Here is a 26,029-nt window from a genome sequence, read left to right on the forward strand (position 1 = left end):
GAAGTATGCACGTCTAAAGATTGTGGACAACATAAAGTCTACAAAACAAAAGATTGTGGAAAGCATTATTTCTTGTTAACGCTTTCAGTTTTGTGTTCCAACTTCCAAACCCGTATTATGACACTATCAAATAAACACTGTCATCTTTATATAAAAGCTGGACTGTTATATTCATAGAAATTATCATAGGGACGGGACCATTCTTGATTTGGATTCGTATATTAGTTTCTCTATCTTACAACCAGAGAACTCACCAAATACAAGATATGGCACATATGTATAATAAGAGTGTTCAAGGAATAGATTATTACAAAAGAGAAATACATGATTCACCAGTTTGGAAGACAAAAACACAAGGCTTATAAACAGCGTTTGTGTTACTAGGCTTTCCTACACAAAGCCTTTATTATACAAATGAAAAACAAAAGAATAATCCCAAATCACAATTCTGAGTTTTTTTTCTCACGCAATCTTGTTTTTTCTTCTCGAGACATAATTAAAAGTTCCAAACTTCCAAATAAGAATGGAGCAACATAGAGGCTGTTTAAGAAAGCTTTAGCTTGTGGAGTCGCGGCTGTAGAATTGATCAAGTGTTTTGGCTGGAATACGGTGAAGAAGCTCACGAGGGAAGATACGGAGCAGTGTCCATGCCAAGTCAAGTGACTGGAAGATGTTTCTTGTATCGTATGCTCCTTGCATCACAAACTTCCTCTCAAATTTGTCCAGAAACTCTAAATACAGCTGCATAACCACACCACAAGAAGCTGAGTTAATTATTGTTGTGAGTATTTGATATGAACATGATGTATGTGATTAAGTAGAGAAAGGTACCAGATCTTCAGAAGAAAGAGCTTCTTCTCCAACTACAGCTTTCATGGCTTGAACATCCTTCCCGATTGCATAGTTTGCGTATAGCTGAAATTAATAATACATGATATTATGAATTGGTTTTGATGATACTAAATAACCATATGAGATGCTTTAGTTATAGATAGAGAACCTGGTTGGACACATCAGAATGGTCACGGCGAGTCATTCCCTCACCAATACCATATGACGATGCTCTTAGTTATAATATGTGAACCTGGTTACAATCAATGCACCGAGTCATTCCCTCAAATCGCTCTGATAATTAGTGAACGATGAAAGTAAAAGTCATATTATGTTTCTATCAATGTGAATCCATAAGGTATATAATACAATGGTTTAGCTACCTTCATTAATCGAGAAAGTGATGGAAGCACGTTGATGGGTGGATATATCTGTTTTAGGGATGAACGAAAATGAATGAGAAACTTCTTTTATTACAGATACAAAAAATGAATGAAGTATAGCGCACCTGTCTGTTGTGAAGTTGCCTGTCAATGTATATCTGACCCTCAGTAATATAACCAGTAAGATCCGGAGTAGGGTGAGTGATGTCTGAGTATTACAACAAGGAGATAATATGAGCTTTGTTCATTCAGAAAGAAGAGAATCCAAGAATGATATGACTTTATTTACCATCATTGGGCATAGTGAGGATAGGGATTTGGGTAATGGAACCCTTTCTTCCTTCAATACGCCCTGCACGCTCATAGATAGTTGCAAGATCTGTGTACATATAACCCGGATATCCACGTCTCCCAGGTACTTCTTCTCGAGCAGCAGAGACCTACAGTTCATCAAAATACTTCAGAATTCGTGCTGTTGTCAAAAATAAAATGTAACATCTTGCTGGTTGGGGTTTTCGAAATCCTAAATCGAGTTATGTATCATGGGACGGAACACCGAAACCAATGAAAGACATTTTACCTCACGAAGAGCATCTGCATAGGAACTCATGTCTGTCAATATAACAAGCACATGCTTCCCACATTCATAAGCTAAATACTCTGCGGTCGTGAGGGCAATTCGAGGAGTGATAATTCTCTCGATGGTCGGGTCATTTGCCTGTTGGAGTGGGAATGCATACTAATGTCAAAACATCATTAACATAACTATTAGTACTAGCACGAAGTCAAGACGCATAGTTACCAGGTTCAGGAAAAGAGTAACTCTTTCCATTGATCCATTTTCTTCAAATCACGCTTTGAAGAACTGAGCCGTCTCATGTTTACACCCATAGCTGCAAAAAACATTGCAAAGTTGTCCTCTCCATGGTCCTGGAAAACACACAGAGAATAAATCGAAGGAGATTATACAAGGCAACCATAATCAGAGACTGAAAGTACGAAGTAAAATACTAATTGTCAAAGAAAGTAAAATAATCACATGGATTCTTCGAGGTGCTTAAATGCATTCTTAGAAAGTGAATGTGTGCTCGGGACACATTTACACTTCAGCATGATCCTCAAAAGATAAAAAAAAATTACTTTAGTGGTGGTGAGTAGAGCAAAATGATTACCTCAATTAGGTTCTCAGTCTTCTCCAACCGCTTAACAAGACCAGCCTGACGACAAATTTGAGCAGCGATTTCGTTATGAGGTAGACCAGCAGCAGAGAAAAGAGGAATCTTCTGTCCACGAGCGATGGAGTTCATGACATCAATGGTAGAAATCCCTGTTTGTATCATCTCTTCAGGGTAGGTTCTCTCACTGGGGTTGATTGAACTTCCTATACACATTATTCACCAACACAATTAAAACAACAAGCACAATCTTTATTTTCTTGAGAGACCACACAATGAAGCAATAAACACTCACCAGAGATATCAAGGTATGCCTGGCAAAATGGAAATATGCGGAGGAGCCGTTTATGCGTCAATGTCTTGTGATACAGGGTCTTCAAAACCTGAAACACATACCCAGACCTGTATAAATCTCGGAAAACTACCAAATCAACCTTGTGAACTGAACGGTGGTAAATTTGTTGTCAATCCCAGATGTTCCTTCAAAAACCTGAAACCAATAACGTTATTGAGAAGAGAGAACCTGTACAGTCTGCATTGTAGGTAGAGTAAGACGAAAAAGATGATGAAACCTGGACAACAGCTTTCTCGCCATCAACTTCCAGAACCTGACCACGTCTCATAGATCCATCACCTAAGCGAATATTAACAATCTCCTGGTACTTTGGCCCCTGTTACATTTCACAAACAGTTTAATAAATCCTCAGAGTTTAAGTAAAGCTTCTTGCTAACAATGTATATATATATATACCTTCACTTTCTCAAGAATGACTAAAGGTCCAGCAACCCCTGAGACAGTTCTGTACTCTACACAAATTCAAAGATTCTCAAATCAGCATCTTAAAAAGATAATAATAATCTACAGAAAAGGGTTGATTATGCACAAATCAATACAAAGCGGAACAATCACATGAAATACACAAAGTACAAGGACTAATATGAGATCCATGATCGGGAGACTTTACCCATTCCGATCTCGAGAGCTCCTTCATCCATGTCGATACCAGCCGCTCCCATTGTCGCAGATCAATATCAAATCAAACCGCTCCACAAATCCTGTGGAAAGGGAGAGAAAAAAAAAAAGGTTACAATCGCGATGTCGAAATGAAACTAAATCAACTGGATGAGATCCAATCAGATCCGAAGAAGATGAGACGGAGATCGAAGAAAGATCTGAGGAAGCAAATCACGTACCTGGAACGAACGAATGGAGAGAGCGAGTTGTGTGATTGAACGAACGTGGTTGGAGTATATCCCACTGACCTCTCTAATTATTGAAGTTATTATTATTTTCCTTCAAATCCAAAATTATTAATTTTTCCACCGAAAAGTTTTTTTTTTCCTTCAAGAAAAGAAAAAAAGAAACGCCCACCGTGGGTCTCGAACCCACGACCACAAGGTTAAGAGCCTTGAGCTCTACCAACTGAGCTAGACGGGCTTGTTGTGTAACACAAAGCTGTTAATATATATTATCTATTGTCATAGCCTACCGACAGCAAGTGTATTTACCAGGCGAGAGGCTCATAAAGTTTATGTCTACTTGTATGATGAACCAAATTGCTGAGAGCATCATGCACTATATATCTTCTGTAGGTTGACCATTCATAAGCTTCTACTGAATTATAACGAGTAGTATTATAGAAACCTAATTTATGAGGATCAACAATCTTCAAAAATGTCACCAGAAATCGACACAAGAACATATACCATCTTTAAAGCAATGGACATATTTGTATCTTTTATCGAAGATCTCTTTACCTGTGTAAACCGATACTAGTTTAGTCATTGACAATCGTCGCTTATCCTAAAGTTCTTTATGACTGAAGAGGTGTACCATCTGATGTGTTGAGAAGACCAAAAAAATGTTGCTAGTTTTTCGTTGTATCCCCGTAACATGTGCTCTCTCTCTTGCTCCTCCACATATGACAGAGCAAAATCCATGATTGGCTGATGACTCGATTTCTTCAACATTTTGCTAATCCCATACATGTTATTTGTTATTTGATCTGTATGCAAACTACTTTGATGAAACATTATTGTTTGATAAAAAAAACTTTCAAAGCTAGATATATAAAAAAAAAATCATACCAACTTGTAAACTATACCTCATTAGCTGTGTCATTGTAAACTACTATTTCTTAACATTTACACCAAAAAAATGAAGTTATTTTCAAGGCAATGGAAAAAGCTATCAACAAGAGTGTGACCATTGCCGAGCTCATTAAGGTATGCGTTCTTTTATCCGTTCCTAATAACAAAATGGAGCAGCTTTATTTTATCTGACCATTTATTTTGTTACTGTAATCCTTGATGCAGAGAAGGATTCCTGGAATCCATCAGCACACATCTATTGGATCCATTGACATAACTGATATCTGGGAGAGTAAAGAGGAAGGCCTTCTTCCGTAAGTCGATTGATAATGTGTATGCTCTTAGTTTTGTTGTCCAGGCATGTTAGTTACTACTTCTTTGTTCCTTTTTTTCTTGTGAAGGATTGAGACAACAAGGCATGTGTTAGTGATCACTATAACGCTTTCGAAGAAGGAGCTGAACACATCCGCAGTTGGGTGAGTTCTTAGTGCTTGTTTGTTTTGATATTTTAGGTACAGTTACATTGTCTTAAGCACTAGTATGTCTCTGGTGCTAATATCTTGTTAAATTATGTTGCAGTTACCAGTGTCCGATCCCAATCGAGTTGGGGAAGCCATTTGTTGAGATTGATTACGAAGGAAGAGGTAATTACAGTGACTTATAATGAACATTTTCATCCTCCCTAAGATCCTGTCTTTTATATGTTTATCTATTTGTTGTAGATGGATCACCTTGAGGCAGAGAAAGAAGAGGCAGAGGAAGAGGAGACAGAGGTAGCAGCATTGCTTTATCAATCTTATTTCTAAAATCTTAGAGAACGGTTCCATTTTTGTTGATCTGACTGTGGCTTTATGTTTTCTCAGTTGTATCAGGGGAAAGATATGTTAACGTTGAGTATGATGATGAAAGTATGGAGCCTGAGTAGGTACCTGGGAGAGGAGGACGTGGTGGTTGTGGGAGAGGAGGACGCAGTGGTCGTGGAAGAGGAGGGTTCATTCAGCTAAACGCTAGTGTTACTTCAAACGATCCCGTATGATCTCTAACAGCTTAATTACTTGGCACTTAGCTTGCGCATAAGCATTGCTCGTCTCAAGAACCTAAACAGAAGAACCATCGATGTCATAATCCTAACCTAATCTTCTTTCCGTCTCTGTGAAGAGCAACGTACGTGAGTTGGGCAAAATGACACAGGACGTCGAGATGAAAGATAACCAACACCCCTTCTCAATCGATCATCTCCTCCACGATGCAGCGTGCGTGAATCTCAATCGTTAGGAGCTTCATTGTTCTTCTTTTTCTGATTGATCAGAAGAAGTACCCCGAGGTTAATCATGCATGCTGCCTGCCTCATCATGAGTTATATTTATGAATTATGATAATGGGTTTAGTTTCATGAGTTTGCTTTTTGGTTATCTCTTAGGCTAAAGCTTGTTCTTCGTCAAGACGGCAAGCATTGCTCGTCTCAAGAACCTAAACAGAAGAACCATCGATGTGATTGTTGGAGTTAGCTTGAAGTAACTTGAGATTGAAGCTACCTAATCCTAGTGTGTTATGGAAATCTAAAGGATTAGGAAATATTGTTTTATGTTAAACCTATTGTGTTTAGGAAACTTTGGTTCCTATATAAGAAGATGTCAAGATGTGACATAGCTTATGAGCTTTGAGTGATTTTGATATTGTGATTGTGAACTTGATTGATTGAATAAGAGAAGGACTTCTTATTGATATCGATTGTGTGATTCTACATTTGGTATCAGAGCCATACAAAGCAACTTGAAGATCAAATTCAACAAACATGGGAGACGACAAAGACGAGATCGCTATGCACAAAGATACAAAACCTACCTCCATCAAGTTTCCTATGCTAACATCCTCAAACTACACGGTCTGGTCTATGCGAATGAAAATTGCGCTCAAAGTCAGTGAAGTATGGGAAACAATCGATCCAGGATCCAAAGATGAGAAGAAGAACAATATGGCTATTGCGTTTTTGTTTCAGTCCATACCGGAGGCTTTAGTTTTACAAGTTGGAGACATAGAAACATCAAAAGCGGTTTGGGATGCGATAAAGGCAAGGCACATTGGAGCCGAAAGAGTCAAGGAAGCTAGGTTACAAACCCTAATTAATGGCGGAATTTGACAGACTCCAGATGAAAGATGGAGATACAATTGATACTTTTGTCGGTAAACTTTCGGAGATTTCTTCAAAGTCTGCATCGCTGGGCGAGATGATTGAAGAACCTAAGCTGGTAAAGAAATTCCTTAAAAGCTTGCCAAGGAAGAAATATATTCATATGGTTGCCTCTCTTGAGCAAGTCTTGGACCTTAATACAACCAGTTTCGAAGACATAGTTGGACGATTGAAAGCGTATGAAGAAAGAATAGCTGAAGACGAAGAAGAAGATTCTCGTGACGATCAAGGGAAACTTATGTATGCTGATACGAATCAAGAGAATTATGGGGGGCGAGGCCGTGGACGAGGTGGTCGCTCAAATTGGCGAGGACGAGGACGTGGCCGCTCCGGATCTTCATTCCAGAGTCAAAGAGAAGCATATAGACAACGACTAAGCGGAGATATTTCGCACATCACATGCTTCAAGTGTGATAAGCTAGGTCATTATGCTTCCGACTGTCCAGATAAAGCACTTAAGCTACAAGAGACAGTCGAGAAGAAGGACGAAGAGACTCAGGAAGCTGATGAATTGATGGTTCACGAGATAGGACGGTCTCAACGAGTAAGGTCCAAACCCTCTTATCTCGATGACTACATTCTATTGGCTGAGATTGAAAGTGAACGACTATTGATGGTAATAAACGAGGAACCATGGGACTATACTGAGGCCAAGAAGCTAAAAGTTTGGGTAGATGCTTGCAAAGACGAAATCTTCTCTATAGAAAAGAATAACACATGGGATCTCGTTGAACTACCATCTGGTAAAAAGCCTATTGGTCTTAAATGGGTGTTTAAAATAAAACGCAATGCCGATGGAAGTATCAGTAAGTTTAAATCACGGTTAGTAGCAAAGGGATACGTCTAAAGGCATGGGATTGATTATGATGAAGTCTTTGCACCGGTGGCTCGAGTTGAAACGATTCGTTTGATCATTGCACTAGCCGCTTCTAATGGGTGGGAGATCCACCATCTTGATGTTAAAACAGCATTCCTCCATGGAGAGCTGAAAGAAGAAGTTTATGTGGTACAGCCTGATGGTTTCGTTGTTAAAGGTCAAGAGGATAAGGTTTATAAGCTCAAGAAGGCTCTCTACGGCTTGCGCCAGGCTCCAAGGGCGTGGAACTTGAAACTGAATCAAATCCTGCGTGGCTTAAACTTCCACCGATGCTCAAAAGAACCCTCATTATACCGCAAGGAGGAACATGGCAAACTTCTGATCGTGGCTGTGTATGTTGATGATCTACTTGTTACTGGTTCATCACTTCAACTAATACAAGAATTCAAGAAAGAGATGGCAAATAAGTTTGAGATGAGTGATCTTGGCAAGTTAACCTACTACTTGGGAATAGAAGTTCATCAAGGAGATGATGGCATTGTTCTGAAACAGGATAGGTATGCACGCAAGATCCTTGAGGAAACCGGAATGGGAGCTTGCAATGCAACACATGTTCCAATGGAGATGAACGCTAAGTTCACTAAGTCACCAGATGAGAGAAGTGTCGACCCAAAAGAGTACCGGCGAAGCATTGGTTGCCTTAGATATCTACTTCATACACGTCCTGACTTATCATTCAGTGTCGGAGTGCTAAGTAGATATATGAAAGATCCGAAGGAGTCTCACGGTGCGGCATTGAAGATGATACTGCAGTACTTGCGCGGGTCATGCTCTCTTGGCTTAAGGTTCTTACGCGAAAGGAACTTGAAACTTTTACTATTCCTTGAGTTATGAGCTAACTGGCGATCTTGCTGAAATCCGCGGGTTAGTTGTAGTTAACAGACGGGTTGTTTTTAGTTTTTTCTTTTTTGTACTTGGTTCTTCCCATCTTAGTACTAATCAGTAGTTTAACTGTTAATTCTCTGGTTTCATTTGTTTATACATGCAGGAATCTTCTTGCCTTGCATCACTCTGCAACACTACGCCATGATGAGTTGGGTCAGGTATGTGTGTGTTTAAACCTCTACGTTCATTGCTATGAAACTTTTGTTCGCTGATTGAAATTTTTTGTGTTGAATACATGAAACACTTCTAAACCTGTTGCTTCGTAACTACCTGCATTACATTCAAACCAGCAGGTAGCTCTTTCTTGTTTATGCTTTCATACACTTTTATATCCATTTCCCTAATCATTTTCCACTTGCAGTCATATCACTAACTAGTCTCCAACCTAGTTGATGTGTTCCATTATACTCTCTTGCTCATCCTTTGGTCATTATCTTCCATCTGTTGTGTGTACCTTTTCTTTGCTACATAAAAATCATCTTCTATTTGATATCCCTTCCTGACGTCGCCAAAAAGCTGAGGCTCAGCTCGGCAAACCCTGTGGCTGATGCTGAAAGCATAGTGCCAAAGGCCATACGCGACGGAGCAATGGACGCGACCATCGATCACAAAAACGGGTGCATGGTCTCCAATGAAACAGGGGACATCTACTCCACGAATGAGCCACAGACAGAGCTTAACTCGAGAATCGCGTTCTGCCTCAACATGCATAACAAGGCGGTCAGAGCTTTGAGGTGTCCTCCCAACACCCGCAAGGAGAAAGAGAGCGATGAGAAGAGGAGGAAGAGTTGGCTAAGCATATGGCTGAGGAAGACGATGATGACTTTTAGAGAAGGATAATATCTCAGTTTGAGTTTGTTTACTCTCACTCTGTTTCTTGTTTTTGCACACAACTTTACTGTCTACAGTGCCTTTAGTTCTAAGTGTTTTATTGAGGATATGTTTCCTCCTCTCCGGATAATCATTGTTCCTTTTTATTACTTTGGTTATAACTTTAGGAAAAGAGATTTATATTATCTTGTTGAATACTATAAGAGAGATTAGGTGGGTCAGTAATGCAACATTGGCATGTTAATATGTAACTTTAAGTCCACATTTATCTCTTAACTACTAGACGGTAAAGACCCTTGAATATGATATCAGAAGAATGAAGACAAGACATGTGTAAGGCCATTAAAATAATTGATACATAAGTCCGTTCCTGCCAAACTAGGTTTCATTTTCTTAATAAAACAATCTCATGTTATGCTTTAAGTTTACAGGTCTTTGTCGTGTGACCAATTAATTTAACGTGGGTTTTTAGGTAGGAGTAGGACACTTAAACTCAACGTCACGTAGGTATGCCTTTGTGATTAACTAAAACCATTTTTTGCTTACGATATTACTAAACGCTAATCACTTAGACCAAAGACTCAACGGATTCTCTGAGCAACCCAACCACTTATTGTTATGTATTTTATTAAAGGTCAAATATTTCTTAAGTTTATAACATGCACATGACTCATCGTTACTAAACCTCGACGAGAAGAGTGACAATGACACGAGCTGTAGCAAAATTGGTAGGAAGAAGAAGATACATCGTTTAGCAGGTGGGAAGTTTTGGAGTCAACTTATAGCTGGGCCAGAAGCGCCCTAGACTTCTTTAAGTTTACACCCTCTTTCTTCTTTGTCCAGGAGGATGAGCAGAAAAAAGAGATTGCTACTTCTAATGACCTAAACGTCGACTTTCTAACTGCTGTTATTGTTGCCACAACCATCAGTTTCAGTGTTTAATACTAATCATGCATAAAGTGAGAGGTGATTTTAATAATAGAAAGAAAGAGGGAGTGTACCAATCATGCATCTAAAGAAAAAATACTAAAGAACTGAAAAGATATATACTAAGTTCTGTATAACTTTTTCCTTTTTTGGCCAAAGAACTGAATTTCAAATTTTCTCTTTTTTTGGCCAAAGGACAGAGTTTCAAAAAGTTGAAATAAAAACAGTTAGTGGTAACAGAAAAAGTAGCATATAAAACAATTGTCATATGGCATTCTTAGGTGTAATGGCGCAATCACAAAGAAAAAAAAAGTAATATAGTTCATGTATATTTCACCATGTACATGGCTACATCATGACTCAATCCAGGAACGATTTTGGTAGATCATGACTATCCACGCAACTACCAAAAGTCGATGTGGACTGACGTGGACAGGTGAACAAAAAAATAAAGGAAAAGCACACAATCAATCGATTATAAATAGAGAGAAAGAGTCATTACAACAAAAGCAGTTTCGTCGAGAAGATTCAGATCATCAGAAGAGAGAAAATGGGGACAGCTTGGTTCGTTTGGCAAGACTCTAGCTACCAGCTGCTGCTCCTGCAAGACAGAGAAAACATGTAATAAGTTTTTTTTTTTGAAACACATTTCATTCGTAAAAGCTCTTAAGCAGAGTTGGTTGAAGCCATAATGGCAAGTTCAGCAGACAAAACCTGCTTTGCTAAACTATCAGCTACCCTGTTACTCTCACGTGAGATCCAGGTAAAGGAAACAAATTCAAAAGAGGAAGAGATAGATTTAATGTCGGCCACGACACCATAGAGCTCCGCAAAGGAACCATCTTCTGTCAAAGCTTTGACAAGTTGGGACGAGTCCGATTCACATCTGATTCTTGGGATGGCGAGTTCTCTGCAGTGAAGAATCGCTGCCCGCAGTGCGAGACCTTCAGCTAGAAGAGGAGAGTTTACAAACCTTTCAGGTAGGGAGAAGGAGGAGAGCCTGGAGCGATCCTCTGTTGTCCATCCTATTCCAGCAACTTTTTTGGTCTCATGCCAAGCTGCATCAGATCTAACTCGAACACAATCTGGCTGAGCTGTTCTTGTAATGAGGTTCTTCTTGCTCACGAGCGGGGTTTTTGTCTGCGCTCTGCTCCATTCTGCGCCTGCTGCGACTGCTATAGATAGTGTAGCTTCTACAGTGATTATCCTGTTGTTAAAGACAAGGTTGTTTCTGGCCTTCCAAATTTGCCAAAGGATCCAGGGTGCCAAGGATCCTACTGCAATTCCAGATGGGGGTAAGCATCGTCTGCTGCAGAAGCTGTTCCATACGTCCTGTTTTGAGAATTCGCAGTGTAAGAACAGGTGCTCTATTGTCTCGAGGCTACCACATCTTTTGCACGTCCCTTCCACATTGATATGTCTTCGAAGTAATTGCTCTCCGCAGGGTATAGCTCCATGAAAGACTTTCCAAGCAAAGAGTTGGATTTTAGGAGCTGTCTGTAGCTTCCAGACATTCTTCTTCCAGTCAAATTCTTGATCGGTCTGTGTGGCTACTATGGGCTCCGGCTGCGACGCTAATGCTGCTATGTATCCAGTCTTTGTGGAGTAGGTGCCAGAGACATCTTTCAACCACATTAGTTTATCAGGAGCACCTGTCAAACTGGGTCTGAGAGAGAGGATTTTGTCTTCCTCAAAGGGTAGGATCTGGCGAATTTTCTCCACATCCCACACGTTACCATCTGGGTGAAAGAGGTCCGATATCGTAAGTGTGAGGAGCCCCTCAGGTGCTGGACCCATTGGGCGCAATTGCTCTGTTAGACTAAGCCAAGGCTTGTCCCAGATGTTTGTACTCTGTCCATTACCGATGGCCCAGCCAGAGTTTTGGAGAATTAAATCCCGTCCCGTGATGATTCCTCTCCATCCATGTGAGCAACCGTCATGAAGATCAACCGAGAGAAACGGCTCCGAAGAACAATATTTACCTAAAAGGGTTCGACCAAGTAGACTATCTGGGTAGTTTAAGATCCTCCAGCTGAGCTTTGTGAGGTATGCGTCGTTAAAACTCTGAATATCCCTGAACTCGAGACCTCCATGCTCTTTGGGGAGTGTTAATTTCCTATATAATCTATCATATCCTCAATCAGTAATTATAAGTGTTTGGTTTAAACTAAGGATAATTAAGCCGGCTGCTTGGTGGGATGGAGATGAGGAAACAAAAGACATATTAGGTGGAAGAGATGAGAAAACAGGAGGGACTTGGTTGGGTTGTTCTAAGCAAGGCCGAGTTGCATTTCTTGTGAATGTGACGAATCAAACATCTTTTACCCATACGGGAGCCGAGTTGCTTACTGTCAAGTTCTTGAAGGTATATATACTTCTTTCCTAATTATGAAAAGTTATTAGTACTTGGGTTCTCATGATCTTGATACAGGGGAAAATGACTACAAGTGAGTTTGCAAATGAACTTGCTAGCAACAAAGAACTGTCGTCTGGCCTTACCTTTAACTTAGTTGTGGCAGACATAGCTTCAAAATCGATGGTTTATATCTCTAAAAAGTCTCCAACTAAGGAAGTCGATGAGATGATAGATCCTATTGGTCCTGGTCGTTATTTCATTACCTCAGCCGGGATTTATGATATCTTCTCTTCACAGGTCAATTAAAGCGACATAATTCTTTAGTCGAACATGTTTTAATATAGTGAGTAACATTTTTGTGTGGGGGAGGGTGTTATGCAGGATAAACACCCGAAAGGCAAGTTCAGTGAAGTACTTGATGAAAACAAAGAATCACCGAGGAGGGAGTTTTATGAAAAGTTGATGAATGATGATCAAATCATTGTACCTGAAGGTGAAGGTGAAACCGATACAAGCAGAACTGTAAGAATAAATACAATACAGTCATTTTTCCCATTAATCTGATGTTTTGGACCCTTCATTCATCTTTTTGTTCTTTTGGGTTTAGGGTCCAAAGGGGGTGTGCATTGGAACAACATCGATAGAGGTCAAAAGGGGTACTAGCAACATAGGCTTCAATGAGTACTACTGGGAGAATGATGAATTCAAAGAGCATAAGTTCCATTTCGACATGGAGTAGTTACAATGATCCGCAATGAGCGATTTGATTAGTAGTATGATGATATATAAAATAATCTTGTTGAAGTTGATAAAGCTGTTATAAGATCGATTTAGGGAAACTTCTTTCCTTGGTAGATATTATTATCTAGTCAAGAAGAATATGGTTTAAAAAGAAGTTGGATTTTCTTAGCCTTTCCTTTTTTCTTTTTTTTTTTGAACTTCTTAGTCTTTCCTGTTACTCAAATTTTACTCAATATAATGCTTATAATGTTCATCTATATAATTCAGTTGATGCCTGTTTGTATGGTTAGAAGCAAAAGAAAGTAGAGCAGTCAGGATTACATAAGTACAATTAAAAAAAAAATTATGTGCTATGTACTACAAGTTTTCTATAACCACTGTGTACTACATTTTATTGTCATTTGTACTGCTTAAAAGACCCATATATACATAAAACAGACCAGCACCAACATTAGAGAAAAAAATCGAAACTGTGACTATATGACAACCTCATCTGCATCCTTGCGAAGAAGAGGAATCGGGTAAGAATGATTCTGTGCACGGTTCTTTCCCCTCCCCTGTATATCTTTATTTATTTATATGTATGTATATGTATAAATGTACTTACACACCTACATACATATATCATAGTCATGAATGCTCATCTTGTATTCTTAATAAACCATGGGATATGAATTTTGAACTGAAAGAGGATTTCAAAAATTCCAAACGCTAAAATTACGCTTAACTTTCACTAATTTGAGTAAGAAGCAATTTCCACACGCATATCTCAGCTAACAGTAACCTTACATATACAAATATTCTAGATAAATTTAGTTTAATTTTGAAAAATATCCTTGCTTTTGATAAAAATTGAATACTCAAATGGCTCAAATTAAATACCAAAATGTGACAAACACGATACACTCACAATGCCACGTTATAACATAGTATCTTAACCAGCCAATAACAACGCATCATTAAAGATAACATCTATGTGTGGAGTTTGCTTTTAGAGCCATTCATTGCTCTATCAAATTCTCTATCTCTCACAAGTCCAACGATTCAGCCAAAGGATAACCCACAAAACAAAAACTTTCACTTAGATAAACAATATCTTCATCATGGCTTCAGTAACCTCAGCCACCGTCGCAATCCCATCTTTCACCGGTCTCAAATCCACATCCTCCAAACCCTCAACCGTCGTCAAAATCCCCACAGTGGCGGCAGCATCAATGAAGCTCACCGTGAAGTCATCATTAAAGGACTTCGGAGTCGCTGCCGTAGCGGCTGCAGCTTCCATTGCTTTGGCTGGAAACGCCATGGCAATAGATGTTCTCTTGGGATCAGGAGATGGGCCTACAGTGTATTGAAAAAGGCATTCGCCTTAGGCCCCTCAATAATATTACAATTTCTAGGGCCCCAAAATTTAAAATAATTTCTAATTTAGTTGTTTAAACTTATTTCTAAAAAAAAACTCTCAACGAGAATCAAATAACTCAATTTCTAAATCCATATACTTTTTTCTTATAGAAATATAGCATATTTATGTAATAAACTTATTCTTGTAAGTGTTAAACTTATGTATTTCGTGAAGGTGATATATTGTATTAGAAAATTGTTTTCTTTATAGTTGTATATAAATTTATTTTTAAAACTTGTCTTAGGCCCCTAAAACCCTTCGCACGGCACTGGTTATGATATGTGTGACCTGGATGAAGTAATATTGGATGATGGTAAATGCTACATTTTGTTCATTTAAGGTATAAGCAGCTTGACCAATGCCAATTTCCTGAGTCCTGACTCGCAATTGCTAGGACTATTCTCTCATTATACAAATAAGCTTATACGATATTTAAAAAAAAAAGAAGCAAAAACATATACGATAGTTTCAAACCTAGCTTATGGGTGACAGATCAAATCAAAGTCGTAATATGATTTATAATGACAAATGATTTAGGAATCTATACTAATAAAAGAGACCTTTTGAGGCTCCATAGAGCGTCCACATCAGCAAAAAAAAATTCTCCCGAAAGATGACATGTGGCTCTATACTAATAAAAGGGACCTTTTGAGGCTCCATAGAGCGTCCACATCAGCAAAAAAAAATTCTCCCGAAAGATGACACGTGGCATAAATTATAAGTTTTACATTTTAATATTACTAATTTTCGAAAATCTATCTTAAAATGTAAAATATAGATATTACGCAAATAGAAAGTATAAGAAAAGGAAATAAAAAATTTAAAAAAAAATGGAAAAAGTACATCATTATTTAAACATCTATCTTAAAATGTAAATCTATCTTAAAATATAAAATTATTACTAAATAGAAAGTATAAGAAATATAAATACACAATATAAAGAAAAATAAATAATAAGTCAATATATAATATAAGTAAATACCAAATTCAAATAATAGAAAATTACATTAAGATTTAAAAATATATCTTAAAATTTAAAATATAGATATTACGTAAATAGAAAGTATAACAAATGGAAATATACAATTTAAAAAAAAATAGAAAAACGTACATTAAGATTTAAACATCTATCTTAAAATGTAAAATAGAAATATTAAGTAAATAAAAAGTACAAGAAATGGAAATACATATACAGGAAAATAAATAATAAGTAAATAATGTAAATATATAATATATGAATTATATATATAGTAATAAGTAAATAAACAATTTTTTTAAAAAATGGAAAAAGTTCATTAAGCATTAAACATCTATCTTAAAATATAAAATATATAATATAAGTAAATACACAATTTAAAAAAATGGAAAAAGTACATTAAGATTTAAATATCTATTTTAAAATATAAAATATAGATATTACGTAAATAAAAAATGTAAGAAATGGAAATAAACATTTAAAAAAATGGAAAAATGTATATTAAAATTTAAACATCTATCTTAAAATGTACATCTATCTTATAATGGTAGTAAATTATATAAACATGGAAATACCACATTAAACAAAAAAAATAAAAATGTATAGTTTTACATCAAGAAAGTCCCTATAAAACTCTTTATTCCATCAACATCAACCTCACACTATCAAGGAAAACTTCAAAGCACTCTAGCAAAAAAATGGTTCCACCATCAACTCTTGCCGTCCGAAAAACCTTTAATAACCTTGAAGGAGATTTTTTATAACAACGAACTTTTTGTTAGGTGGATTCATTGTTGGGAAACCCGTAACTTCCAAAAGCCAAACTTATCCATGGGGATTGAATTGCTTTTCATAGACTCAAAGGTATTTTTACAAATTTAAATTAATCTAATCCATAATTTTATTGTTAATGTTCATACTAACTCTTTTGTGATCAAACCATTACAGTTAATAACCATTCAAGCGTTTATCCCAAAACACTTCCTTCCTCGCCGAATCAAGTATTAGTTCATGTTGGTTTAGAATTATTTTTGGTTTATTAACCGGTTTAGGATGGTCCTATTGTAAATATAATTTAAGTTGGTTTAGCAAATATTATGCTTAAAATAACTTAAATTAAATAATAGTAATATTATGCTTAAAATATAATTTTAGAGAGTTTTCAAATATAGTTTACTGAACATTATAGGTGATAAATTTAATTTATTAAATTCGTTTATTACTTAAAACTAAGTTTTTTTAAAAACATACTGAGTTATAAATATCAATGATGAATTGGTGAGTATAACATGAAGAAAAAAATATAAATATTTGATTTTCAAGATAAGAAATTCAGCTTTTATTCAGTTACTCAATATATAATATCTTAATTTTTTTTAAAAAATATACATAATTTATATATATATATATATATATATATATTAATCTTCTAAACTTAAACTATTATATTATATATGAATAATGTTTTTAAATAAAAATAATATCTGTTAAAAATAAAAATAAAAATAACAAATGGTTATTTTCAAATAATGGATGTAGTTTACATTATACTATTATTTAACAAGTATTAGATACGTTTTGATATATCATTATTTTCTATTTCCAGAAAACAATAAATTGTTAAACATCAATATCATCTAGGTTAAGTATACGAACAACACAAATTCAAACATCACAAAAAATATTTACATAAACATTATAATACAATAATTTAATGAAAAAATACAATTCAAAAAACAATATTCAAAAGAATAGTTATATACTTAATATTTGAAAATCAAAGATATTTTTGCTAAAATTGTACTTACCTGGCCAAGGAGATCGACCATCTTTTTATGGATCGATCGATTGTTGAGCATGTGGTCGATCCGAAAATACTCTGCAGTTTAATTAAATATCTAAAACATTTATTCCAACACTCAACATATAGTTTTGCTAAATATGATAATTAGATAGCCAACAAAATTATAAAAAATATTTAAATAGTAAAAAGTATGTTAATTTAACGTGTTAAAATTTAAAAATAAATTTTAATTATGACATGCATCTTAACATTTATATAAATATATATCATAACCTAAATATAAATAATTTAACAACTTAAATTAGAAAAAAAAATAAAAATCCCGGGCGTAGCCCGGGTTAATCCCTAGTACGACTAATTAAAACAAACGACTCTTTCTAAAGTTTAAATCTTCTCTAATCTTCGATCCTAATCCGATCTACCTTTGGAAATTTTCACATTACATTCCAGAGATAAATACTAACAACCCGCCTTGTATATAATTATAGATATGCTATCTTCTCTATATCTAAGTCCTAATCCAACATTAATTATATAGTTGACACATAACCCTTGTTGCTTATATTTATATATTGCTCCAAAACCTCATAAAAACAGATATTAATCACTGGGTTCTTATCAAATAGTGCCGTCGGCGCCAACGCCGGCGGAAGAGAGGGAGACGGAGGATCAGCAGGTGTCGTTAAAGACTCCGATTCCGTTCCGTTATCCAGCTGGGACCAAGACGCTTCCGTTCGAGCATATGTCTAAGTCGTTACAACGTCGATACGTCAAGGTTAAAGAGCCTCTCTTTGATCCAGTGACATCCAAGCGTATTTATTGGCGGGAAGAGCCTTTTGATGTCAACGGCAAAGATGACGATCACGGCCATGATCATGGATGTTTGTTCTTCTTGAAGGTAAGCATTCGAGGAATGGTCGATAAATGGTTTGGTCCTCTTCTTGGATTACCCAAAACTGAAGATTTTAATTACTGAAATACTTCTTTTTTTTTTACGATTGAAACACAAACATGAGTTTCTTTTTGGTTTGGGACTGACATTGTGAGAATGCTATAATGAGTTTTTTTATACGAGTCTTTGATTGTATTATCATAATTATCTTGATATGTTTTTTCGAATACGAAGTATGCACGTCTAAAGATTGTGGACAACATAAAGTCTACAAAACAAAAGATTGTGGACAGCATTATTTCTTGTTAACGCTTTCAGTTTTGTGTTCCAACTTCCAAACCCGTATTATGACACTATCAAATAAACACTGTCATCTTTATATAAAAGCTGGACTGTTATATTCATAGAAATTATCATAGGGACGGGACCATTCTTGATTTGGATTCGTATAATAGTTTCTCTATCTTACAACCAGAGAACTCACCAAATACAAGATATGGCACATATGTATAATAAGAGTGTTCAAGGAAATAGATTATTACAAAAGAGAAATACATGATTCACCAGTTTGGAAGACAAAAACACAAGGCTTATAAACAGCGTTTGTGTTACTAGGCTTTCGTACACAAAGCCTTTATTATACAAATGAAAAACAAAAGAATAATCCCAAATCACAATTCTCCGAGTTTTTTTTTTCACGCAATCTTGTTTTTTCTTCTCGAGACATAATTTAAGTTCCAAACTTCCAAATAAGAATGGAGCAACATAGAGGCTGTTTAAGAAAGCTTTAGCTTGTGGAGTCGCGGCTGTAGAATTGATCAAGTGTTTTGGCTGGAATACGGTGAAGAAGCTCACGAGGGAAGATACGGAGCAGTGTCCATGCCAAGTCAAGTGACTGGAAGATGTTTCTTGTATCGTATGCTCCTTGCATCACAAACTTCCTCTCAAATTTGTCCAGAAACTCTAAATACAGCTGCATAACCACACCACAAGAAGCTGAGTTAATTATTGTTGTGAGTATTTGGTATGAACATGATGACTGTGATGAAATAGAGAAAGGTACCAGATCTTCAGAAGAAAGAGCTTCTTCTCCAACTACAGCTTTCATGGCTTGAACATCCTTCCCGATTGCATAGTTTGCGTATAGCTGAAATTAATAATACATGATATTATGAATTGGTTTTGATGATACTAAATAACCATATGAGATGCTTTAGTTATAGATAGTGAACCTGGTTGGACACATCAGAATGGTCACGGCGAGTCATTCCCTCACCAATAGCACTCTGCATAATTTAACGATGCTCAAAGTAAGTTAAGTTATTATGTTTCTATCAATGTGAATCCATAAGGTATATAATACAATGGCTTAGCTACCTTCATTAATCGAGAAAGTGATGGAAGCACGTTGATGGGTGGATATATCTGTTTTAGGGATGAACGAAAATGAATGAGAAACTTCTTTTATTACAGATACAAAAAATGAATGAAGTATAGCGCACCTGTCTGTTGTGAAGTTGCCTGTCAATGTATATCTGACCCTCAGTAATGTAACCAGTAAGATCCGGAGTAGGGTGAGTGATGTCTGAGTATTACACCACAAGATAGTATGAGCGTTGTTCAACCAGAAAGAAGAGAATATCCAAGAATGATATGAAATTTTTACCATCATTGGGCATAGTCAGGATAGGGATTTGGGTAATGGAACCCTTTCTTCCTTCAATACGCCCTGCACGCTCATAAATAGTTGCAAGATCTGTGTACATATAACCCGGATATCCACGTCTCCCAGGTACTTCTTCTCGAGCAGCAGAGACCTACAGTCATCAAAATACTTCAGAATTCGTGCTGTTGTCAAAAATAAAATGTAACATCATGCTGGTTGGGGTTTTCGAAATCCTAAATCGAGTTATGTATCATGGGACAAAACACAGAAACCAATGAAATACATTTTACCTCACGAAGAGCATCTGCATAGGAACTCATGTCTGTCAATATAACCAGCACATGCTTCCCACATTCATATGCTAAATACTCAGCGGTTGTAAGGGCAATTCGAGGAGTGATAATTCTCTCGATGGTTGGGTCATTTGCCTGTTGGAGTGGAATGCATACTAAATGTCAACACATCATTAACATAATATATTAGTACTATCAACGAAGTCAAGACGCATAGTTACCAGGTTCAGGAAAAGAGTAACTCTTTCCATTGATCCATTTTCTTCAAAATCACGCTTGAAGAACTGAGCCGTCTCCATGTTTACACCCATAGCTGCAAAAACAATTGCAAAGTTGTCCTCTCCATGGTCCTGGAAAACACACAAGGGAATAAATCGAAGGAGATTATTATACAAGGCAACCAAATAATCAGAGACTGAAAGTAGGAAGTAAAATACTCAATTGTCAAAGAAGTAAAATAATCACACGGATTCTTCGAGGTGCTTAAATGCTTCTTAGAAAGTGAATGTGTGCACAGACACACTTACACTTCAGCATGATCCTCAAAAGATAAAAAAAAATTACTTTAGTGGTGGTGAGTGGGGCATATGATTACCTCAATTAGGTTCTCAGTCTTCTCTAACCGCTTAACAAGACCAGCCTGACGACAAATTTGAGCAGCGATCTCGTTATGAGGTAGACCAGCAGCAGAGAAAAGAGGAATCTTCTGTCCACGAGCGATGGAGTTCATGACATCAATGGTAGAAATCCCTGTTTGTATCATCTCTTCAGGGTAGGTTCTCTCACTGGGGTTGATTGAACTTCCTATACACATTATTCACCAACACAATTAAAACAATCTTTATTTTCTTGAGAGATCACACAATGAAGCAATAAACACTCACCAGAGATATCAAGGTATGCCTCTGGCAAAATAGGAGGACCATTATCAATTGGCTTCCCAGAGCCGTTAAATATGCGTCCAAGCATGTCTTGTGATACAGGTGTCTTCAAAACCTGAAACACATACCATTTTAAACAACAAAACTGTATAAATTCTCGGAAAGCTAACCAATCAACTTAATATATACCTCTCCTGTGAACTGAACGGTGGTAAATTTGTTGTCAATTCCAGATGTTCCTTCGAAAACCTGAAACCAATACGTTATTGAGAAGAGAGAAGAACCTGTACAGTCTGCAATGTAGGTAGAGTAAGAGGAAAAAGATCAAGAAACCTGGACAACAGCTTTCTCGCCATCAACTTCCAGAACCTGACCACGTCTCATAGATCCATCACCTAAGCGAATATTAACAATCTCCTGGTACTTTGGCCCCTGTTACATTTCACAAACAGTTTAATAAATCCTCAGAGTTTAAGTAAAGCTTCTGATACAAGTGGTGATCTTTAAGGATCAAATGATTAATGGATATGGATTACAAGTGGCAAAGTAACCTTAGTAAGGTTGGGTTAGTCTAAAAGTAACCATGGTTTAGTTAATGGTTTAGCTTTCTAATAACGTGAGAGTGTGGAGGGAGAGGGATCGAGAGTTTGAGTGATTTTAGAGATGAGAGAATGTGAGATATCTCTTGATCTGTAATCGTTTCCTCTGTAATTCCTAAGTTCAAATCAATATAACTAAGCTTTTCTTATTGATCTCTGTTTTTGATTATAATTGATACCTAAAACGTATCAAATTGGTATCAGAGCCGTTCGATTCCGGAGACCCCATGTCGACGAGATCTGAAATTGATCAAGTGTGGAACCAGATGCAACGGGGCGTGAAGAGGATGAGACCGTTGGTTGTGGAGCAACAACCGGAAAGGGACATGAGGTTCCCGAAGCCGGCCATGGTTGTCCAAGAGCGGTGTAGCAGATCCTCACACCTGGAGCGGATGGAGAAGTACTGGACCGAGCGCTGGATCGAAATCGCTTTGGCGGGTGGTACCTCGATGGAGGAGATAGAAGAGATCCGGGCCTTTGTGAACTATGACAGGCCGGTGAGGACGCTTGAGGAGGAAAGGAAGGCCCGACTAGAGATGCTGGAAGAGTGCCGTCGCATGATTGAACGTGAGGATGAAGAAGATGCTGCGAAGAAATCACTGGAGGAAGAGACGTTTGCTGCAGAAGACTCAGATCATGGTCATGTGGAAGGATCCTTGAAGAGTTTATGTCTACTGATGGAACCGATTCAGCTGACACTTGAGAGGAAGAATGAACTTGCGGATGATCATCAAGTGGCTTCGCAAGAGATGCAAAATGGTAAAACCTTAATTTGTTGGGATCAAAAAGTGGAGCCGTACTTCGAGAGGGGTAAAGATGCAAGCAAGGAGTTGCTTGAGACCAAGAGGGAGAAGTGTGCCCACCAGGTGTTCGATCAAATGCATGTGGGAGGAAAAAGAGGGCAGAAGAAAAGGAAGAAGAAGAGAACGAAGATAGAGTGTATGATGAAGAGAATCAAGCAGGAGTTGAGATTCAGAGACTTATTGGTGAAACAGAAAAGAGTGTTGCAGGAGCTTGCCCAATGGAAGAAGCTTAAGCTCAAACACAAAGCTTGCAAGCGTAAGAAGATCAGAGAAATGTTTTCAGCTGTCATTACGAGGAGAAGAGCAAGGCTGAGGCTTGAGTATGTAGCTCATGGGAAGCTTCTGTCATGTGTTTCCAGACTGGGAAAGTGGATTGAGAGTGAGAGTTCTGCCTGCCAAGTGATCGACAAATTGCTTGAGAGGATGAAATACAAGTTCAAGCAGAAGCTCAACCAGCGAAAGAGAGTTTCGGTGATGCGGAAAGAAACACAGGTTGCCACTGCCAAGACTAGTGAGGGAGCTGAGTTGAAATACAAACACACGGGATATAGAAAGCTTCCCTCACTTGTTACTTCAGCGGGGAAGAGACTTATGATCAACCGTAAAAATAAGAAAAAGGTTACAGAAATGTTTTCAGAACTGCCACTGTTACAAATTCGGGTGAAGCAGAATGATAAGTTATTCTCTATCAAGCTAGAAACGAGAGACAAGTTGAAGCAGGGGTGTGTCAGACTTGTCTTTCTGGTGATGGTTGGTACACAGGAGAGAAACCGATAGAGTATATTGGGCTTCTGTGGTTGGTGGTGCATGGGATCCAGGTGGGATATTGATTAAGGAAACTGCGGAAATCTACTTGAGCACAGGGGGTGAAAGTAACAACAGGGAAAGAGCAGCTAATAGGACTGAGAAGAAAAAAAAAGGGAACGAGCGCAAGGCAAATTGTCACCAAAGGCTGATCACGTTCTTCAGGGAGTGGAAGAAAAGAAAGAAGAGCAATCCAGATGGAAAAAATATGCTACTTCTCTGTCTCAGCGTGGGGAGTGATTGTGGTCCCAATACTGCACCAGCTAAGCCAATGACGAAACCTCTTAAATCAGAATCAAAGGTCAAATGCGAGTTGCAGAAGAATACGCATGAGGCGGTGATCATAACAATTCATTTGTTTGAAAAAATATCACTGCCAGGAGCTACAAGGAAGAGAAAGGTCAAGGATTTAGGTGGGGATGACTTCAATAGGGAGATGGTATACAAAATAAGAAGCAAAGGATGTATTGTGAAGAAGCATGGAGCACCACTGGCTCCTGAAATGGGTGTAGACAGAAGAGACTATTACCAGTATGAGGTTCAGATATTCAATGCAGGTGCACTCATGTGGAAGGAGCCGAATTCTTCAAGACTGTTGGTGAGAACTCATGCTGGGCCACCTGAGAAATGGGCTTCAAAGTTGGTCATCTCTAAAGGTCTCGCTGCTATTCAGTTTACAGAAACTTTTGCAGCAGACGCAGACCAGGAGCAACTTCAAGTCTTCTACCTTCTGCATACCGAACTGGATGATGGGGAACTAGGAGGGCTTAACAACCGGCTGAAAACACAAGTAAGCACGAGAGAGCTGCTTACTGGGAAGGAAATGGTGGTCAGTATGGTCTGTTTGTTAAAGATATTACTCCGGGCAGAGGTTTCAAAGAAGAGAAAGATGTTTCAGAACTTCTCTCTAATCTTGATGCTGGACAGACGAGGTGTGAACATGCGTGAAGAGCTCAGGTCACAATACAGTACGGTGATTAGAGCTCTCTTTTCCCTGGAGTTAGACATCGCAAAGGTAAAGGTGGGAACTAGGAAGAACTCAGAAGTTGACAGAAAGAAGCAGAGTTTGGAGCTCAGGTTAACTGAACAGGAATATCCTAGTTGTTATAGAACAGGAACTTCTGGCATAACATCATGGGAAGCTATGAACAAAGAAGTAGATGAGTTCATAAAAATATATGGAGCACTACAGGAGGGAAGCATGAGAGTTCAAACAGCACCACTTGCAAAAGGGAATATGAAGCTGATTGCCTTTGCAGTTCTGCAACTCTTCTCTACAACTGAGACAGATTACATCGAGAAGATCGTCGCTCAGTGCGCTGCACAATCTAAACGAGGCTTAATGGAAACTGGTTTAAATTGTACGAGCAGTAAAGGTCAATCTGAGGATGTGCTAACAGGAACCACAGTCAAAATGGGTTACACAGAGATCATACCCCACAAAGCTCTCTGTGGAAGCTGTTTCGTTTAAACCCGTGGCAGGTTGAAGATCATCACCTTGAGGACAAGGTGAATTTCAAAGGCGGGAGTAATGATACAAGTGGTGATCTTTAAGGATCAAATGATTAATGGATATGGATTACAAGTGGCAAAGTAACCTTAGTAAGGTTGGGTTAGTCTAAAAGTAACCATGGTTTAGTTAATGGTTTAGCTTTATAATAACGTGAGAGTGTGGAGGGAGAGGGATCGAGAGTTTGAGTGATTTTAGAGATGAGAGAATGTGAGATATCTCTTGATCTGTAATCGTTTCCTCTGTAATTCCTAAGTTCAAATCAATATAACTAAGCTTTTCTTATTGATCTCTGTTTTTGATTATAATTGATACCTAAAACGTATCAGCTTACCTTCACTTTCTCAAGAATGACTAAAGGTCCAGCAACCCCTGAGACAGTTCTGTACTCTACACAAATTCAAAGATTCTCAAATCAGCATCTTAAAAAGATAATAATAATCTACAGAAAAGGGTTGATTATGCACAAATCAATACAAAGCGGAACAATCACATGAAATACACAAAGTACAAGGACTAATATGAGATCCATGATCGGGAGACTTTACCCATTCCGATCTCGAGAGCTCCTTCATCCATGTCGATACCAGCCGCTCCCATTGTCGCAGATCAATATCAAATCAAACCGCTCCACAAATCCTGTGGAAAGGGAGAGAAAAAAAAAAAGGTTACAATCGCGATGTCGAAATGAAACTAAATCAACTGGATGAGATCCAATCAGATCCGAAGAAGATGAGACGGAGATCGAAGAAAGATCTGAGGAAGCAAATCACGTACCTGGAACGAACGAATGGAGAGAGCGAGTTGTGTGATTGAACGAACGTGGTTGGAGTATATCCCACTGACCTCTCTAATTATTGAAGTTATTATTATTTTCCTTCAAATCCAAAATTATTAATTTTTCCACCGAAAAGTTTTTTTTTTCCTTCAAGAAAAGAAAAAAAGAAACGCCCACCGTGGGTCTCGAACCCACGACCACAAGGTTAAGAGCCTTGCGCTCTACCAACTGAGCTAGACGGGCTTGTTGTGTAACACAAAGCTGTTAATATATATTATCTATTGTCATAGCCTACCGACAGCAAGTGTATTTACCAGGCGAGAGGCTCATAAA

General features: G+C 37.7%; 5 protein-coding genes and 2 non-coding genes across 9 annotated transcripts; 3 read left to right on the forward strand and 4 right to left on the reverse strand.

Moving 5' to 3' along the window:
• Window positions 1–261: 261 nt before the first annotated feature.
• LOC103829438 (V-type proton ATPase subunit B3) lies at window positions 262–3,817 on the reverse strand. The gene is given in 17 exon segments (XM_033275983.1): window positions 262–741; window positions 832–915; window positions 1,001–1,064; window positions 1,201–1,262; window positions 1,340–1,422; window positions 1,504–1,654; window positions 1,795–1,932; window positions 2,017–2,093; window positions 2,096–2,144; window positions 2,387–2,595; window positions 2,685–2,736; window positions 2,769–2,772; window positions 2,824–2,879; window positions 2,962–3,060; window positions 3,141–3,196; window positions 3,355–3,445; window positions 3,584–3,817. Coding segments are annotated over 16 exon segments (1,422 nt in total). The 5' UTR covers window positions 3,407–3,445; window positions 3,584–3,817; the 3' UTR covers window positions 262–555.
• On the reverse strand, window positions 3,755–3,827 carry TRNAK-CUU. Its single transcript has one exon. It is a non-coding gene; the product is annotated as a tRNA-Lys (tRNA).
• A 472-nt stretch (window positions 3,828–4,299) lies between these two features.
• LOC103848357 (ribonuclease P protein subunit p25-like protein) lies at window positions 4,300–7,576 on the forward strand. Of its 3 annotated transcripts, none has more exons than XM_033276067.1 (5): window positions 4,300–4,615; window positions 4,706–4,794; window positions 4,882–4,956; window positions 5,060–5,124; window positions 5,203–7,576. In XM_033276067.1, the coding sequence occupies exon 5, from the start codon at window positions 6,607–6,609 to the stop codon at window positions 7,516–7,518; it is 912 nt and encodes a 303-aa protein (XP_033131958.1). In that variant the 5' UTR covers window positions 4,300–4,615; window positions 4,706–4,794; window positions 4,882–4,956; window positions 5,060–5,124; window positions 5,203–6,606; the 3' UTR covers window positions 7,519–7,576. The 3 variants fall into 3 exon arrangements, with proteins under 3 accessions (XP_033131958.1, XP_033131960.1, XP_033131959.1); XM_033276069.1 differs by having other exon boundaries at window positions 5,203–6,306; XM_033276068.1 differs by having other exon boundaries at window positions 5,060–6,306.
• A 2,943-nt stretch (window positions 7,577–10,519) lies between these two features.
• On the forward strand, window positions 10,520–13,460 carry LOC103829437. Its single transcript, XM_009105100.3, has 5 exons — window positions 10,520–10,812; window positions 12,364–12,556; window positions 12,623–12,844; window positions 12,929–13,069; window positions 13,155–13,460. The coding sequence occupies exons 1-5, from the start codon at window positions 10,742–10,744 to the stop codon at window positions 13,284–13,286; spliced, it is 759 nt and encodes a 252-aa protein (XP_009103348.2). The 5' UTR covers window positions 10,520–10,741; the 3' UTR covers window positions 13,287–13,460.
• A 5,412-nt stretch (window positions 13,461–18,872) lies between these two features.
• LOC108869119 (V-type proton ATPase subunit B3) lies at window positions 18,873–25,918 on the reverse strand. Its single transcript, XM_033276065.1, has 15 exons — window positions 25,696–25,918; window positions 25,467–25,557; window positions 25,253–25,308; window positions 21,536–21,634; window positions 21,392–21,451; window positions 21,206–21,317; window positions 20,917–21,125; window positions 20,543–20,671; window positions 20,319–20,456; window positions 20,029–20,179; window positions 19,865–19,947; window positions 19,740–19,787; window positions 19,595–19,648; window positions 19,426–19,509; window positions 18,873–19,335 (listed from the first exon to the last, which is right to left on the reverse strand). The coding sequence occupies exons 2-15, from the start codon at window positions 25,516–25,518 to the stop codon at window positions 19,150–19,152; spliced, it is 1,461 nt and encodes a 486-aa protein (XP_033131956.1). The 5' UTR covers window positions 25,519–25,557; window positions 25,696–25,918; the 3' UTR covers window positions 18,873–19,149.
• Window positions 23,569–25,205, forward strand: LOC117126871. The gene is made up of 2 exons (XM_033276066.1): window positions 23,569–24,842; window positions 24,883–25,205. The coding sequence occupies exons 1-2, from the start codon at window positions 23,617–23,619 to the stop codon at window positions 24,893–24,895; spliced, it is 1,239 nt and encodes a 412-aa protein (XP_033131957.1). The 5' UTR covers window positions 23,569–23,616; the 3' UTR covers window positions 24,896–25,205.
• On the reverse strand, window positions 25,867–25,939 carry TRNAK-CUU. Its single transcript has one exon. It is a non-coding gene; the product is annotated as a tRNA-Lys (tRNA).
• Between the last annotated feature and the right edge of the window lie 90 nt (window positions 25,940–26,029).

This window comes from Brassica rapa, chromosome A07 (genome assembly GCF_000309985.2).
Source record: "Brassica rapa cultivar Chiifu-401-42 chromosome A07, CAAS_Brap_v3.01, whole genome shotgun sequence".
Lineage (NCBI taxonomy): Eukaryota > Viridiplantae > Streptophyta > Magnoliopsida > Brassicales > Brassicaceae > Brassica > Brassica rapa.